The sequence below is a fragment of the Pongo pygmaeus genome, chromosome 23 (genome assembly GCF_028885625.2).
Source record: "Pongo pygmaeus isolate AG05252 chromosome 23, NHGRI_mPonPyg2-v2.0_pri, whole genome shotgun sequence".
Taxonomy (NCBI): Eukaryota; Metazoa; Chordata; class Mammalia; order Primates; family Hominidae; genus Pongo; species Pongo pygmaeus.
In genome coordinates, this window is record NC_085931.1 from 26705615 (window position 1) to 26724810 (window position 19196).

General features: G+C 35.0%; 1 protein-coding gene across 1 annotated transcript in view; it reads right to left on the bottom strand.

Annotated features, from left to right (window-relative positions):
- The window catches only part of LOC129023613 (ankyrin repeat domain-containing protein 36A-like), a 132862-nt gene that overhangs the window by 64115 nt on the left and 49551 nt on the right, over positions 1-19196 (bottom strand). Inside the window, exons 22-32 of the mRNA XM_063663411.1 lie at positions 18981-19041; positions 18349-18379; positions 15475-15541; positions 12871-12931; positions 12272-12302; positions 10055-10121; positions 6014-6053; positions 3826-3854; positions 3668-3740; positions 453-481; positions 294-366 (exon numbers count right to left, since the gene is read on the bottom strand). Of these exons, the coding sequence (XP_063519481.1) occupies positions 294-366; positions 453-481; positions 3668-3740; positions 3826-3854; positions 6014-6053; positions 10055-10121; positions 12272-12302; positions 12871-12931; positions 15475-15541; positions 18349-18379; positions 18981-19041 (562 nt within the window). The remainder of the gene's footprint in view (positions 1-293; positions 367-452; positions 482-3667; positions 3741-3825; positions 3855-6013; positions 6054-10054; positions 10122-12271; positions 12303-12870; positions 12932-15474; positions 15542-18348; positions 18380-18980; positions 19042-19196) is intronic.

Sequence of the window (19196 nt, forward strand, 5' to 3'; positions counted from 1 at the left end):
GTTTCAAAATTCACCTCCTTGAACCCCTAACATGCATACAAATTCCACGTTGGGATCTTTATCACAACCTAAAAGGAAAAGCATCTGAGCTACAGCTCACATTTTTAAAATTTCTTTTCCTTGTTCTTCTAAATATCATTTTATAAGCATAGACACTAACAACAGCATCAGCATCATTTAGATCAAATCCTTCTATCCTATTGGGGTAAAAGAAGTAAGAATCAGAAGACTATGAACATTTCCAATATACTCATGTCCTTCTTTCCAGATGAAATTTGTATTGGCAAATTTACCTTTTCCTGGAGGTGGTGAATCCTTCCTTCTCATGGGTACTTTTGAACTAGGATCTGCCTCTTTCAGAGTAAGCTGAATGGGTTTTACAACATAATGATTATTATATCATGTATATATCACAAAGCATTTTGTTAATTAAAAATGAAAATATATTTTACCGTGGATAAAGGAGGTCGCTCAGAAGATTCTACAAAGCAAAAGGGACACTTAATTAAGTTTTCATGAAACATGTAGTCCAGATTTCAAGAGAGAGATTAGGTTTCACATGACTACAACTAACACAGGAAAGTACTTCTACCAATGTGACCCTCTTAACTGAAGCCAAAAAATGTGATGTCAAACGAAAGGACCAAATAGGACCCCAGAAGGACAAATGTCAAAGCCCATGGTAGAACGCTATGGTGTACCCTGAAGAAATCACCCAAGAACCATTTATACTATAATACTACAATAGTTCTCCTGTTCTTCATTTTGTCCTCTAACTTAAAAACTATCAATTTCATTAAAATGTATCATTCACTTCTGCTTGCAGGATGTATTCTCAGTTCATTAGTTCAGATATCTACATACAGAACCATAGTTAACAAAAATACTCAGGTCGTCCACAGTCATGCAGGCTTCTGGTATTTTTCCATTTCCTGGATTCTCAACTTTAGCCCTCCTGCCATCTCTTCATTCACTTATGCAAAAAATGTATACATTACACTCCAAATACCTAATGTGTAATTAGATTCCCATAAAACAAACCTAACCAAAATATTTGAAACATCAGAGGCTTTTTTCGTGTTAATCACCTCTTCTATATCAAAATATTTGCCATGATTATTGACAGTTACATTTTAACAAACCTGCACGTTGTGCACATGTACCCTAAAACTTAAAGTATAATAAAATAAATAAATAAGTAAATAATACTTAAGAAATATATTTCTTGATTGTTTTGCTTCCACAGTCAGTTTGACGTGGAGTGCATCGCATTTTGCTAACATGAAGCACCTATCCTGTTGTCGATGTGTGACCCCTACAGAGAGAAGAATTGAGTCCCTGTGGTTTACTCTCATTCTTCCATCTCTGCTTCCATTAAGCTCTGAAGCAACAATAATCCAATATTCTGTTTGAGTGCGAATATACCAGGCCCACATAAAGTGAGTTTTCTCAGTTTTCCTCATCAGAAACCCCCAAACACCTAGCCAGCTGCTATCTTTATTTACACCATCCCACCCCACTTGCACACTTTTTTGTTGATAAATCTAATCTCACTATCTGGTCTTCATTCTTTGCCTTCCACATTTTGTTCTTCATTATTCTCATCACCCCTGTGATCAAACCAGTAAAATCTCATTTTTATAAATATGAAGATATGGTTTTCCTTTATTAGAATATAAAAGTTACAGAAAATGGACTAACTTGTACAAATTCCTTCTTCACAATAGCAGCCCCATGTCCTCCTCTCTCCCACAGACACAGTTTCATAGTTTCTATTCACTCACATCAGTCTCATTGAGTATCAACTCTCATTTTATCTTTACGGCTTTATTTTACACTGGGGGTTATTATCAAAGACTCAGCAAACTATGTTACATATTTTCTTCCACACAAGAGATTACTGAGCAGTAAATAAGAATTTCTTTGGATATAAACACTTTTATGTACACAAACTTTTTGTGAAGCTAATTTATGGTTAAATACACATTACACCATTATGTGTTATGTGTTCCAGAGAAACAGGCTCTAAGATTTTATTAAACATATTTAATTTAAAAACTTCTGCAATTACAATGACATAGTCTCTGCTCAATGCAGCAACATCTTCAAAAATCACTTGTGAAGACTTCGGAAAATGTCGGTCATTTACGTGAAAAATGAGAGCATTAAGTGACAACACTGCTTGCTGGTATAAATAAGACAAGGCTAGAACCTTACCAGATTCAAAGAGATCAGAGTGCCATGGACAGAAACAAATATATAAAACAGAAAGATTTTCATTTCTACCAAAAATTCGTGTATTTAAAGTTTTCAGAAAAGGACAAAATACAGGAAAACACAGCGGTGAGGTGCTACAGAGCATTTCTTCATCTGGAGACTATTTATCATTTCACATCCGGAAACCCTTTATAGGGCCCAACAAAGGGGTTCTAAACTGTGATTTGATCATTCCTGGAGTTCAACATCTATGTAAGGAAGCCAAGGTACCAAATGATACTTTGGCCATTTCTTCTTTCCAATGTCATTCTCTGAAAAGCATACACTGGAGTTTTTCAGAGTCACAACATGATGGAAAAACATGGCTCTAAGGGGTAATGAATGTAGTCAATACAGCTATGGCAGTGTATACAGCTACACTCAAGGTATCTGAAATACTTCTATTTAATTTCTTATATAGTACAAATCAATAAAGGCAACCACATAAGCAAATCTATGTTGGTATGTCATCATATTTATGTTCATTTTGTATCAGCATGAAGAGACTTTAATTAATTGTGGTGCAGTCATAAAATGGCATACCACAAGACCATACAACAAATCAAAGATGACCAAATTGTGTCAACCCGGATGGATCTGAAATATATACCACTGATTAGAAAAGCCGAGTTGCAGCTATTATGTACGCTGTGTGAAATCGTATAGAAGACTTGATACTTGGAAACAGATTCTACATATTACCTATGAAAGTGCAAGTATCTTGTAAAGTATTTTTAATGTGCATTGCAGTGACTTAAAAGTAAAAAACGTTAATTCAGGCTGTTGGTTACCTGTAGGCAATAAATTGTAGTAGAAGAAAATATTCTAAGGCCAAAACAGCTCAGAATCATTGATTAAAATACTGTATCTACCAAAGAGTTACAAAAGAATGATTAATCATTTTATTCATTTTTAATCAGAGATACACACACACATACACATGCAGAAACTCAGTCTGGTAATCAGAACATGTGATTAAGTAAAGATTCTCAATGTAACAACACTGACATAAAGGAGTTGAGGTTCTAAAACAATTGTAACGTCAGCAGGTATAGCTTTTCTCTAGATGAAGAAGAGAGAAGAGTATTGCAATCAATTTTGAAGCACTGAAAATATTTAGTGTCAAAATACACATCCTCAAATCCCTAACATGCACAGGAATTCAAAACTGGGATCTTTAGATGATGACAACCTTAAAGGAAAAGCATTTGGGCTAGAGCGCACAGTGTAAAATGTCCGCCTTATGCCTTAAATATCATTTTATAAACAAAGATATTAACAAGAACATCAGCATATTTACATCAAATCCTTCCATCTCATTTGGATAAAAAGTGGGAATCGAAAAACTATGAGCATTTTCAATATTTTCATTCTACATTTTCTAGAATGAAATTTGTAGTGGCAAATTTACCTTCGCTGGAAGTTAGTGAATCCATACTTCCTAAGAATCTAGTTGAAATGTGATCTCTGTCTTTCACCGTATGCTGAATGGGTTTGACAACATAATGATTAACATATCATGTACATATCACAGAGCATTTTGTTAATAATTAAAGAAAATATGTTTACCGTGAATAAAGGCAGTTGCTCAGGAGACACTACAAAGCAAAAGGAACACATAATTGACTACAGGTAAATATGACACAGCCTACCATCAATCATGCAGTGTTTGTATCCAGCTGAAATCTTCGTGCTTGCCCTTGAAATTGTTACCCATTAGGCTTTGGGTTGCTTTGCTCTTGTTTTCATCAGCACACAAACATGACAGGAATATGCACAAGAAAAATCACAATATAGATTCCATAAAACATGCAGTCCAGATTGCAAGGGTGAGATTAGGTTTCACATGACTACAAGCAACATAGAAAAGTATTTCTACCAATGTGAATCTGCTGGATGAAGCCAAAAAAAGTGACATCAAATGAGAGCACCAAAGTGGACCCCAGAAGAATAAATGTTAGAAACTATGAAGTTGCAATGAGAGTGCATGAAAATGTATCATTCACAGCCAGGCGCGGTGGCTCACGCCTGTAATCCCAGCACTTTGGAAGGCCGAGGCGGGCAGATCACGAAGTCAGGAGATCGAGACCATCCTGGCTAACATGGTGAAACCCCGTCTCTACTAAAAATGCATAAAACTAGCCAGGCATGGTGGCAGGCACCTGTAGTCCCAGCTACTCGGGAGGCTGAGGCAGGAGAATGGCCTGAACCCGGGAGGCAGAGTTCACAGTGAGCTGAGATCCCACCACTGCACTCAAGCCTGGGTGACAGAGCCAGACTCCGTCTCAAAAAAAAAAGAAAAGAAAAGAAAAGAAAATGTATCATTCACTTCTGCTGGCAGGAAGTGCTCTCAATCATTAGTTTAGATATCTACTTGGAGAAAAATCATTTCTAAAAATCCTCATGTTATCCACAGTCATGAAGACTTTTGATATTTTCAACTTCTGGATTCTCAACTTTAGTTCTCTTGCCATCTTTTCATTCACTTATGCAAAAAAGTATGCATTACACATCAAATAACTAATGAGTACTCATATTTTCATTTACAAAATGTAACCAAATATCTCTGAATCACCATTGACTTTTTTTTCATAATAATCAACTTTCTTTTCTTTTTTTTTTTTTTTTTTTTGACATGGAGTCTTGCTCTGTTACCTAGGCTGGAGTGCAGTGGCACAATCTCGGCTCACAGCAACCTCTGCCGCCCAGGTTCAAGTGATTCTCCTGTCTCAGGCTCCCTAGTAGCTGGGACCACAGGCACATGCCACCACGCCTGGCTAATTTTTTGTATTTTTAGTAGAGATGGGGTTTCACCATGCTAGTCAGGATGGTCTCCATCTCCTGACCTTGTGATTCTCCCGCCTCAGCCTCCCAAAGTGCTGGGATTTACAGCCGTGAGCCACTGCGCCCGGCTTAATCAACTTTTACACATCAAAATATTTGCCATGATTATTGACAGTTACACTTTTAGTACTCAAGAAATAGATTTCTCGTTTGTTTTTTTCTAGTCAGTTTGATATGCTATAGCATAGCAGCCTCTGAGGTACTTTTATACAATGGCTATTTCATCAAAAACAGCATTGTTTTTAAAGAAAACTGCCAATGTTTTGATATCCAACTGCATCCCAGTTCACTAACAAACATGAATGAAGCACATATCATTGATGTGTAAACCCTATAGAGAGAAGAAATGAGTTCCTGTGGTTTCCTGTCGTTCTTCTACCCTCTGCTTCCAGTAAGCTCCAAAGCAGCAATAATTTAATCTTCTCTTTGAGTGGGAATATACTGAGTCTACATAAAGTGAGTTCCCTCAAGTTTCCTCATCAGAAACCTCCAAATTACCTAGCCAGCTGCTTTCTTAATTTACACCATCCCACCTCACTTTTTTTTTGTAAATATACTAATGTCCATTTTTCAACAATGAATATTATATTTTGATCTACAAGTGTTCACCAAAGTTTTAAGAAAAAGTATGCTTAAATTAAATTATATTTACTATTAAAAATTAATAAATTATATTTATAATTTAATTAAAATTAGGCTTATAATTTAATATAATTTAACAATTAATTTAATTTTAAATTTATTTTAAATTATATTTAAATTAGTTATATTTATTTTCAAAAATTATATTATTAAAGCATAGAAAATTATTCTGCTATATTCACTACCTCACCACCTTTGTTTTTTTGTACACAAAAAATAACCTTATCATTATTTGATTGCTCTCATGGAGCACTTTTTATAATACCAATACCATTTGCTTTTTCTCCAGTTGCTGGTAGTGCTTTCCCTTCCTATTTAAAAAAAAAAAAGAAATCTTCAGAAAATGTTATATTTACTACTGAATCAGTCAGTAATTCAAGAAACATTTTCTGTGTCTATAAATTCATGAGGTCTATACTGGAAAATCTGATATGAATAAAATGCTAATTTTATTTATATATCAAGTGAAAAAAATTATAAAAACAAACAAAAGCAGAAAGACACAATTCATTATTTCTACAATTCAAGTCAATAAAATACAGTGATAGCACAAAGGCAATAACACTTATTTCTACTTGGGAAGCTTCTGAGACACGGCAAATTTAGGGTTATATTTTTAAAATAGACAAATGAAGAGTAAGAGTGTGAAGTGTTTCTAGTGAGGGCAGCATGTGCAAAAAAATAAAGCATGAAACAGCATAGCCAATAAGAAATACCACAATAACGTGGTAAAACTTGGACACAGACAGAGAAAGTGGAGTGGAGAGATAAAATGGGAGAAACAGGTGAAACCACAAAATAAGTGTTATGCTGGAACGTAAATGTTTCTTTCGTGTAATGAGGGTTCAGACATAAGCAGATGAGTTAGATCAAAGTAAACATGTTTAAGAAAGGTCACCCTCAAAGACATATATAGATAAACATGGGGAGAAGAGAGAAACAAAAACGAACATTCCGAAAGTATAGGGCAGACAGTGTATTACAGTAATAAGATATGAGAAATGGTTAAAGGTAGAAAATACAAAATTTGATGAGTCACTGGATTGGCAATGTGAGGGAAACCTGGAGTGCAGTTTTTCTGCTTCAATGTTTCATTGCTACTTTCTTGGTGTTATTTACTAAAATTGAGAAGCCAGATGACAGAGTAGATTACAAAGAGTCAGGAAAGAATCTGGAAGGCAGTTTGAGACCTATCAAATTTGAGGCACAAAGGGGACTTAGAAGACTGATCTGGGTAAATACATTTGGAGTAGAAATAGATGACCTTACTCAAAAAAACCATATGTTGTTGAGAAGGTCAACATTTGTAAAATATACTAAACTGGTAGGATTCAATAATTTAAACCTATGAAGAAACCTGAAGTTTTGAAAATAAAAAGAAAACAAAACATGGGATTCAAAATTTCAATTATATATTTCTATACTGGATTAAAAGATATATATTTTCTTAATGTATGCAGATATTATTTCTGGAATATTTTGGTCATCTGCATTTTTGAACTTAATGAAAACAGTTATCTAAACCAGTAATTCAAGGAATCCTAAGAAAGCTCATTTTTTAAAAATCATCTTAAAAGTTTTTAAATTGCACGAATGTTTATTCTATTATAGAATTATACGGCATTTTAAGTACTGCTAAAATATAAGAGAGAAATGTAAAACCTATTTTAAAGTTCATGTGGTTTTCTGATTCTCCTGCAAATGATATACTAATAGCTCTAATTGCCTACTTACGCCATAAAGATAATAGTTAAAAATCAGAGAAAGGATTAAGTAAAATAATCATATGACTATGCAAGCTGAAGATTTACATGTCTTCAAATACACTATGCCTGTCAATCAGGACCCAATACTCACATGAAGAGAGAAGAAATTTATTTTAAACATCAAGTCAAAAGGATTCCTGAGTTTTAGAGCTGAATAAATACATGTGCAAGGTATAACAACTATAACTAATAAAGTTAATAATGCTTCTAGAGAATAATACAAAATGTCCCAACTGAAGGAGATAGTTTTAAAAGTAAAAAGTAATATTCCAGAGATAATTCTGTGTACTCTGTGGGCAATATTTCTTTCCTTAGGATTCTATAAAAATAGGTACTTTGATTAGAAAACAATCATGAGTGTTGATTGCAGTCATTACATGTATGTTCTTAAGTACAGATGTTATCAACACAAGGTAAGTCAGACTAGCTCCAGAAATAAGTAATAATTTATTTCTTTAAGAGGGTTCCAGGTTAAAAATATATTTTTTCTCATTCAATGAACATAAATTAGAAACCTCCTTTAAAATTAACCAGAAATGGCTACGCGTGGTGGCTCACGCCTGTAATCCCAGCACTTTGGGAGGCCAAGGTGGGCAGATCACGAGGTCAGGAGATCGAGACCATCCTGGCTAACACAGTGAAACTCCATCGCTACTAAAAATATTTAAAAAATTAGCTGGACGTGAGGGCGGGCGCCTATAGTCTCAGCTACTCGCGAGGCTGAGGCAGGAGAATGGCATGAACCCGGAAGGTGGAGCTTGCAGTGAGCCGAGATCACCCACCACCCTCCAGCCTGGATGACTGAGGGAGACTGCGTCTCAAAAAAAAAAATGAACCAGAAATTTTAATTTTTATTAATTTATGTATTAATTTTTATTAATTTTAATTTTTATTATTTAATTTCTTAATTGCCATGATCATTCACCTGAAAGCTGAAACATTCTCACTACAGAGAGAGAGAGAGAGAGACAGAGAGACAGAGAGACAGAGAGACAGAGAGACAGAGGAAAAAAAAAAACAATAAAATTCCAGCAACTTAACACCTGGAGAAAGAACTTTTATTCAGAATTCGAAAGAGTAATGTATGTCCTGAAAAATATGTATTTAGTAGAACATGGTTGAGACTTTAAAAATTTAAGAAAATTTAATCTAAAATCCTAATTGAAGCTTCCAGTTGGAAGATATTAGAAAACATGCTGTATCCACCTTTCCTATTTCCTTTCCATCTTTTCCAATTTTCATTTTCTTCTGTGACATATTTTCCCAGCATAACTCACCTCAACTTATAGATTCTCAACATTAGAAGAAAAGATAAATTGAGAACATTCAAGACATTTAATAGATTTAATTATTAGATATCTTATGCATATTATGTTACCTGTAACATTCCATTAAAAAAAGCCCATTTCCCTGTTTCTTGATTCACATTAAAAACTAATAAAATGTTTCTTACATGCAAGACCTTATTCTGGGTACTCAAGATACATACAAATAGGTTTCTAGCTTCAAGTGGCTCATAGTAATGCAGGAGCTTTACAATTATTTCTTCAATAACTAAGCACAAAAGCCTCTGAAATTTGAAATTTAAAATGAGATACAAAGACCCTGAGTGGATTTTTTTTAATTACAATTCAAAAACCTTGTGAAATTAAAGTCTCACCATAGAAATATGAAGAGTCTCTGCTTATCGAACAGGTTGTTATTTTAAACAAAATGCATATTCTTCAATTAGATAAAGAGTTTAAAGTATACTCTTAATAAAAAAGACTTCGAAAACACAGTGTAAACCCTCACTAATACTGATGTGAAAACAGAATTTAAATTTCTAATATTCCACAACTTTTTTAAATTAGAGATAAGCTCTTGCTATATTGCCAAGCTTGGTCTTAAACTCCTGGGCTCAAGAAATTCTCCTGGCTTGATCTCTTGAATAGGTGGGACTACAGGCACATGATACCATGTCTAGTTAAATTTCCACAATTTCTAATATTATTTCACTCTAATTATATAGAACCAAGAATAAAAATAAAGAAATAGCTCTCTGCAAAAATACTGTATGATGTTAAAATAGGTGTACAAGAAATAAAAGGAAACCATATGTTATGTGTAACAGGGTGACTCCATGATTCCCATAATAAGTCATCTGATGTAACAAAGATTCATTTAAACAGAGGTATTATTAGTCATACTCATATGATACACAACTCAAAGTAAAAACACTTACTCAGATAAGCCTAGACCAAAATTTGTATCTCCTCTGTTATGGGAAAGTGTTCCCGAACAACATTTTTCTGACACTATGTATTTTCCAGCAATTTTTTTTTCAGATCACACCTCTCAAAGTATTTATCAACTATTTATTATTTGCAAAGTAAAAAAAAAATTAAAATTAACCCCTCCTATTTCTTTAAAATGGTTATCTCTAATAAAAGTTTTAATACTAACATAAAACAATGATAGGTAGACAACTGCTAAGTTTTAGAAGAAAATAACACAAAAAATGAGATTCAGAGTGAGAAAATTAATTTCACAAGAGAGTACTCTACCTCAGATTCCAAAGGAAACTTATCCTTTGTCACAGGCTGTGCAATACTATTCAGTAGGGAGAGACACCTACAGAGCAAAAAGATATGACAAAAATGACCACGTTCATTTCTTAAAAGAAAACAAAAACCATCAATCTATACATGCATGTCCCCTCCAAAAAAAATGGTAAAACAAAGTCTGAGGAAGGTCAGATATCCTTATATTAAATAATGTTTCTTGGTATAATTAAGATATGGCTTCCGTTTTAGAAAACATTTCAGTTACCTATTTCTGCTGCCACTTCTCCCAACCTATGAAATATCCAATGCAGAATCACCCTTAAACCCGTAACAAATAGTGACAGGCATTATAATGGCACAGCCAGACAATAATTTCTCCTTATAAATTATCTACCGTAAAGACTAAACTGAAAATCCAGTTGATATCTGACACAACGTTTGTTACTCAAATGCAGTAAACCTGATAACCTAAAACAAAGTAGAAAAGGCACTGTCTCTTCTCCATTATCTATTTCTAATTCAAAGACTCATCTGTGTCACTGGAAAACGGGAGTCTTGGATCTTCAGCATGTAAGCTACTTAGATTGCCCATTGATTCTCTTTACTCTAAACACGACAGGGAGCCCCCTGAAACACTGCAAATGTTTGAAAGCTGAGTGTACAAAAGTCAAAGTACAAATGTACTATAGGAATATTCTTCACAGAAGATTAAAACATTAAAAATTATAAAATCCAATTATTGTCATTATATAGATCCTGCCTTATTCAGGTCCACAAAAACCAGCAAGCTTAAGAACCTTCATAGACACTCAGATACTCAAGAGAGAGACTGCTGGAAAAGTCTCCCTCCTGAGTACTTACAGCTTCATTTCATTCATTACCATCTAAATATCATCCTTCCTACGGGTTCCCCCTTCTGGATCCCTCTTCTGCAGGGAACCATGGCAATCTCCAATCGACATCTTGAAATTTGGCTGTCCCCTGCAAATTCCATTCTTATCCACTTTTATTGGGTTCAACAGCTCATTCCATTCTCATCCTCTTCCACTGTGTTCACTAGAGCCACTCCCTCTTTCTAAAACTAAAATCACTCAGTGACAGAAGGATGTAAAAGAAGACTGGGTTTTGAACTAAGAAACCTGAGTGCGATTCTCATTTCTCTGATTTACTGTATCCAAATAATTTTCTCTCTTTGAGTTTCGGGTTCTCCACCTGAACAACCACTTGATCAGGATGTTAAGCAAGGATTCAAGTACTAGAGGATATTTTGTTTAGTCTCTAGGATTTCTTAACATTCTGAAATCCTGTGCACCTCTGATTTTGTCTATAGGAAAATGGGGAATATTTAGCTGCCTTAAATGAAAACTATAGTAGAAGATCATAAACCCTAAGAAAAGCAGAAGAGAAAGTAAAAACAAATCAAGAAAAGATTATTAAAATGTCACAGAAGGAAAAAAAAGAATCCAGAAAATAAGAAAAAGCTTCAGCGAACTAGGCAGGGTACTCACTTAAAGAGAAAACCTAACTGGGTAGGCAGTCAGTAGAGAAATGAATTAGAAATATCCTTTTAACATATGCTAAATATAGCTAACATAACATAGACTATATTTAGATATTCTCCAAGCACAGTAAGATAATATTTTTATAGGACTGGCCTGGTCTTGCTTAAAAAAAACTTAGGGTCCTGTGGCCACAGATAACTGAAAACTGCCTTTAAAACTTTGATGGTTAAAAAAAAAAGTAATATGGTTACCACTGCCATTTTAAAAAATTTGGACAAAGTTTTGGAGTAGCCAGACTTCTAAATAACACTCTAAAGACAGTTAATATATAACAAAATGTGGCTTTCTGAATTGATCTGATGTAAATCAGTACCGTGATCCCATTGCTGCATCGGCCTCTATCCATCTATGCTTAGGGACAAAAGAAGTGATTTGAGAGCCAAGCAGGATGATGCTCTAATCTTGGGTTGGCTACCTGTTAACTGCGGAACCATGAGCCAATATTTCAACCTCATTAAAGCAGAGTTGCCTAATTAGTAAAAACACAATAATAGCACAAATAGTTTGTAAAGCTGTGTGAAGATGACATGACATGATAAATGTTAAGCATGTAATATGGTGTCTAGCACAGAGTAGAACAATAAACAGATACTAGTTTCTCTTCTCTCTATTCACTTAGTTAACATATCACTTTAAAAAATCAGTGAAATCATACCTGTCAATACACTCTTCAACAGGAGGAAGCACTATTAAAGAAAAAGTAAAATGCATTTTAAATCAACAATAGAAAACTATAGAATACTAAAAACATAAAAGAGCACAGTGGCTTGTTCCTATAATCCCAGCTACTCAGAAGGCTGAGGCAGAAGTATCACTTGAGAAGCCCAGGAGTTTGAGACCAGCATGGGCAACATGGCAAGACTCTACCCTTATAAAAACAATAATAATAATAAACAAGGCCTGATGTGGTGGGTCACACCTGAAATCCTAGCAGTTTGCGAGGCCTAGGCGGGGGAATCACTTGAGGTCAAAAGTTTGAGACCAGCCTGGACAAAATGGTGAAACTCCATCTCTACTAAAAATACAAAAACTAGCCAGGTGTGGTGGTGTGCACCTGTAATCCCAGCTACTCGGGAGGCTGAGGCAAGAGAATCACTTGAACCCAGGAGGTGGAGGCTGCAGTGAGCCAAGATCACACCACTGCACTACAGCCTGGGCTGCAGACAAGTAAGACGGTGTTTCAAAAAAAAAAAAAAACAAAAAAAAAATGAAGAATCAATAAATACCACAATAGGCAGGCTTCAAAGAGCTTACCATCTTCTATAGGTCGTAGAGACATAATCTTTCTCTTCGGGATGTATAGTTTTGAAATAGTCTAGAAGAAAAACACAATAGGTTTAAGAATAACATGGAGCAAGTTAAAATAATGATAATACCCACCATTACTACATGATCTAACAGGGAAACTATGGAAGTTGAAGTAATTCATACGTAGATTCAAACCTCAAGTCTGCCATTTACTTATCTACATATTTACATGGGGTGAAGGTTATGATTGGTGATACAGATATTTTCAAAATGTTCCTTCCTTCAAGCCCAGCTGATTATTATACAAATACTATGATATCCATTAGTTTCTTTTATTAGCCACAACAAACTGGGACAAAAATGTACTCATACGTAATTCACATTCTTACTGAATAAAACTAATGATAAAAAAAGGAAATTAATCACATTATTTCTCAAAACAGGTATGCATGATGTATATTTCTGTGAATTACTTTCTGTGGGAAAAAATGTGAGAATGTAGTTTTTAGTAGTACTATATTTAAATGGGCTAGCGTCGGAAACAGTATAAGTTGCTTCTATTCTGTGTGTCAAAAGCTAAAAACAAATTATTGTATAACTTCAGCTCCTTCCAAAAAAGACACAACAAAGCAACCGTCCACCTTATGGAGCAGTGATTCATGAATGAAGGCCACACATAGCTACTAAACAGAAAGCTGTAACTAAGTATCCTGACAACAGAAACAGAGGTGAAATGAAAGAATAGACACTAAAGACATGCGGTCTGCAAGGAAAAAGTTAGACTGAGGTAAATCATTTTTAAACAAACGGGAAGGAGGGAGAAACAAACAAAAAAAGAGACATGACCAGTCAATCAAATATGAGCTTAAAAGAAAAGCTTGCATTCATAATATATGCCTAATAATACTGGTTAGCATTTACTCGACAATTTGTTTTGTGTAAATACTTATGTAATAAAGAGTTCCATTTGTTTACTATAAAATAACACATCCCAAGAGTTAACCATGATCATTCACCTGAAAGCTGAAACATTCTTACTACACAGAGAGAGACAGACAGACCGAGAGGGGGAAAAAACAAAACAAAACAAAACAATAAAATTCCAGCAACTTAACACGTGGAGAAAGAATTTTTATTCAGAATTTGAAAGAGTAATGTATGTCCTGAAAAATATGTATTTAGTAGAACATGGTTGGGGCTTTAAAAACTTAAGAAAATTTAATCTAAAATCCTAATCCAAGCTTCCAGTTGGAAGATATTAGAAAACACGCTGTATCCACCTTTCCTATTTCCTTTCCATCTTTTCTAAATTTTATTTTCTTCTCTATGACATATTTTCTCAACATAACTCACCTCAACTTATACATTCTCAACATTACAAGAAAAGATAAATTCAAAACATTCAAGAAATTTAATAGATTTAATTATTAGATATCTTAGGCGTATTATGTCACCTGTAACATTCCATTATAAAAAAGCCCATTTGCCTGGTTGTTGATTCACATTAAAAACTAATAAAATGTTTCTTACATGCCAGACATTATTCTGGGTACTCCAGGATGCATACAAATAGGTTTTCTAGCTTCAAGTGGCTCATAGTAATGCAGGAGTTTTACAATTATTTTTTCAATAACAGCACAAAAGCCTCCGACATTTAAAATTTAGAATGCGATACAAACACCCTGAGTAGATTTTTTTTTTATTAAAATGCACAAACCTTGTGAAATTAAAGTCTGACCTTAGGAAAATGAAGACTCTCTGCTTATCAAACAAGTTGTTATTTTAAATAAAACGCATATTCTTCAACTAGATAAAGAGTTTAAAATATACTCTTAATAAAAAGGACCCGGAAAACACAGTGTAAACCCTCTCTAATACAGATTTGACAACAGAATTTAAATTTCTAATCTTCCACAACTTTTTAAAATTAGAGATAAGCTCTTGCTCTATTGCCAACCTTGGTCTTAAACTCCTGGGCTCAAGAAATTCTCCTGGCTTGATCTCTTGAATAGGTGGGACTACAGGCACATGATACCATGTCTAGTTAAATTTCCACAATTTCTAATAGTATTTCACTCTAATTATAGAACCAAGAATAAAAATAAAGAAATAGCTCTCTGCAAAAATACTGTTATGATGTTAAAATAGATGTACAAGAAATAAAAAGAAACTATATGGTATGTGTAACAGGGTGATTCCATGATTCCCATAATAAGTCATCTGACGTAACAAAGATTCACTTATTACTCATACTCATATGATATACAACTCAAAGTAAAAATACTTACTCAGATAAGCCTAGACCAAAATTTGCAACTCCTCTATTGTGGGAAAGCGTTCCCGAACAACATTTTTCTGTCACTGTGCATTTTCCAGCAATTTTTTTTTTCAGGTCATACCTCTCAAAGTATTTATCAACTATTTCTTATTTGTCAAAGTAAAAAAAATTAAAATTAACCCCTCCCATTTCTTTAAAATGGTTATCTCTAATAAAAGTTTTAATACTAACATAAAACAACGATAGGTAGACAACTGCTAAGTTTTAGAAGAAAATAATATAAAACATGAGATTCAGAGTGAGAAAATTAATTTCACAAGACAGTACTCTACCTCAGATTCCAAATCAAACTCATCCTCTGTCACAGGCTGTGCAACAGTATCCGGTCTGTAGAGACTCCTACGGAGCAAAAAGATACAACAAAAATGAGCACGTTCATTTCTTAAAAGAAAACAAAAACTGTCACTCTATACATGCATGTGCCCCCCCAAAAAAAAATGGTAAAACAAAGTCTGAGGAAACTCAGTTATCTGCATATTAAATAATATTTCCTGGTATAATTAAGATATGGCTTCCGTTTTAGAAAACATTTCAGTTACCTATTTCTGCCTCCACCTCTCCCAAACTATGAAATATCCAATGCAGACTCACCCTTAAACCCGTAACAAATAGTGACAGGCATTATAACGGCACGGCCAGACAATAATTTGTCCTTATAAACTATCTACCCTAAAGGCTAAACTGAAAATCCAGTGGATATCTGACACAACTTTTCTTACTGAACTGGAGTAAACCTGATAACCTAAAACAAGGCAGAAAAGGCACTGTCTCTTCTCCATTATCTACTTCTGATGCAAAGACTAATCTGTGTCACTGGAAAATGAGAGTCTTGGATCTTCAGCATGTGAGCTACTTAAAGAGGGCCCACTGATTCTCTTCACCCTAGAACACTGCAGGGAGCCCCCTGAAACACTGCAAATGTTTGAAAGCTGAGTGTACAAAAGTCAAAGTACAAATGTATAGGTTGTTAGGTTGTTATTGGGAATATCCTTCACAGAAGATTAAAACATTAGAAATTTTAAAATCCAATTATTGTCATTATATAGATCCTGCCTTATTCAGATCCACAAAAACCAGCAAGCTTAAGAACCTTCATAGACACTCAGATACCCAAGAGAGAGACTGCTGGAAAAGTCTCCCTCCTAAGTACTTATACCTCCATTTCATTCATCACTATCTAAATATCTTCCTTCCTATGGGCTCCCACTTCTGGATCCCTCTTCTGCAGGGATCCGTGGCAATCTCCAATCTACATCTTCAGCCTAGGAAAACCCAGATTCCTCAAAAGATGGGCTAACATAATTGAGAGTAGGAGCTCTCTATTCCTCTGCTTCCGGAAAGTAGGTTAGTCTCAGTCATCCACCCCAAGCATACGCATGTTACCAACTACCCAAAGGAAGCTTCACTGCTGGTTTGCCGGCCAATCCTACATTTGCCCTACCCTACATGTACATGAGAGAATTGAGAAAAGAGTCAGAAAAAAAGAGACATCCACCCTGGGTCACAGATCCGTGTACTTAAGCAATCTCCAGCTCCCTAGTTCTTGAGGGATTCTAAGCCCTCTGTAAGCTGGGATGGAAGAAGATGATACCACATTCCTATCTGCTCCGGAGACTCTTTCCAGTGGCTCAAATTCTTTTAACATTTTTCAATAAAACCTTGAAGTTTGTCAGTTCCTCCAGTTAAACAAACAAAAAGGCAGCAACCTCTTCAGAACTCCTTGAACGCCGTATTCTAATATGCCTTTCTTGATAGCTCCCAACATCCTGTGTTTTCAATTCCCTTATCTTTATCAAACTTGCATTAAACCAAATATTCAGATTTTTTCCTAAAACCCTCATTTCTATCCAACTAAGAGTTTGTTTCTCTTCAAATTTGGCTGTCCCCTGCAAATTCCATTCTTATCCACTTTCATTGGGTTCAACAGCTCATTCCATTCTCATCCTCTTCCACCGTGTTCACTAGAGCCACTCCCTCTTTCTAAAACTAAAATCACTCAGTGACAGAATGATGTAAAAGAAGACTGGGTTTTGAACTAAGAAACCTGAGTGCAATTCTCATTTCTCTGATTTACTGTATCCAAATAATTTTCTCTCTTTGAGTTTCAGGTTCTCCACCTGAACAAACCACTTGATCAGGATGATAAGCAAGGATTCAAGTACTAGAGGATATTTTGTTTAGTCTCTAGGATTTCTTAACATTCTGAAATTCTATGCATCTCTGATTTTGTCTGTAGGAAAACGGGAAATATTTAGTGGCTGTTCACGAAAACTATAATAGAAGATCATAAGAAAAACAGACGAGAAGTAAAAAGAAATCAAGAAAATATTATTAAAATGTCATAGAAGGAAAATAAAAGAATCCAGAGAATAAGAAAAAGCTTCAGCAAACTAGGCAGGGTACTCACTTAAAGAGACAACCTAACTGGGTAGGCAGTAAGTAGAGAAATGAATTAGAAATATCCTTTTAATATATGCTAAATATAGTAAACATCACATGGACTATATTTAGATATTCACCAAGCACAGTAAGATAGTATTTTTCTGGCATGGGCTTGGTCTTGCTTATGAAAAACTTAGGGTCCTGTGGCCACAGATAACTGATAACTGCCTTTAAAACGCTGATGGTTAAAAAAAAAAAAAAGTAATATGGTTACCACTGCCATTTCCAAAATATTTGGACAAACTTTTAGAGTAGCCAGGCTTCTAAGGAACACTTAGAAGTCAATGCATAAAAAAATGACTTAGAGAGTCAATGCATAACAAAATGTGACTTTCTGAATTGATCTGATTTAAATCAGTACCATGATCCCATTGCTGCATAGATCTCTATCCACTTATGCTTAGGGGCAAAAGAAGTGATTTGAGAGCCAGGCAGGATGATGGTCCAATCTTGGGTTGGCTACCTGTTTACTGTGGAATCATGAGTCAATATTTCAACCTCATTAAAGCACAGTTGCCTAATTAGTAAAAACGCAATAATAGCACAAATAGTTTGTAAAGCTGTGTGAAGATGACATGACATGATAAATGTTAAGCATGTAATATGGTGTCTAGCACAGAGGAGAACACTAAACAGATACTAGTTTCTCTTCTCTCTATTCACTTAGTTAAACATATCAGTTTAAAAAATCTGTGAAATCATACCTGTCAAAACACTCTTTAGTAGGAGGAGGCACTATTAAACAAAAAAGTAAAATGCATTTTAAATCAACAATAGAAAACTACAGAATATTAAAAACATAAAAGAGCACAGTGGCTTGTTCCTACAATCTTAGCTACTTAGAAGGCTGAGGCAGAAATATCACTTGAGAAGCCCAGGAGTTTGAGACCAGCCTGGCCAACATAGAAAGACTCTATCCTTATGATAATAATAATAATAATAATACTACAGAAGGCCTGGCACGGTGGCTCATGCCTGTAATCCTAGCAGTTTGGGAGGCCGAGGTGGGTTGATCGCTTGAAGTCAAGAGTTTGAGATCAGCCCGGACAACATCGTGAAACTCCATCTCTACTAAAAACACAAAAATTAGCCAGGTGTGGTGGTGCGCGCCTGTAATCCCAGCTACTCGGGAGGCTGAGGCAGGAGAATCACTTGAACCCGGGAGGTGGAAGCTGCAGTGAGCCAAGATCGTGCCACTGCACCACAACCTGGGCTGCAGACTAGTAAGACTGCATTTCAAAAAAAAAGAAGAAGAAGAAAAAAGAAAACAGAAAAAAAAAGACAAATGAACGAAGGGTAAGTAAATAATATAATAGGCAGGCTTCAAATAGCTTACCATCTTCTGTAGATTGTACAGAAATAATCCCTCTCTTTGGGATGTATGGTTTTGAAATAATCTAGAAGGAAAACACAATAGGTTTAAGAATAACATGGAGCAATTTAAATAATGATAATAGCCACCATTACTACATGATCTAACAGAAAAAAATATACACGTTGAAGTCACTCATACGTAGATTCAAACCCCAAGTCTGCCATTTACTTATCTACA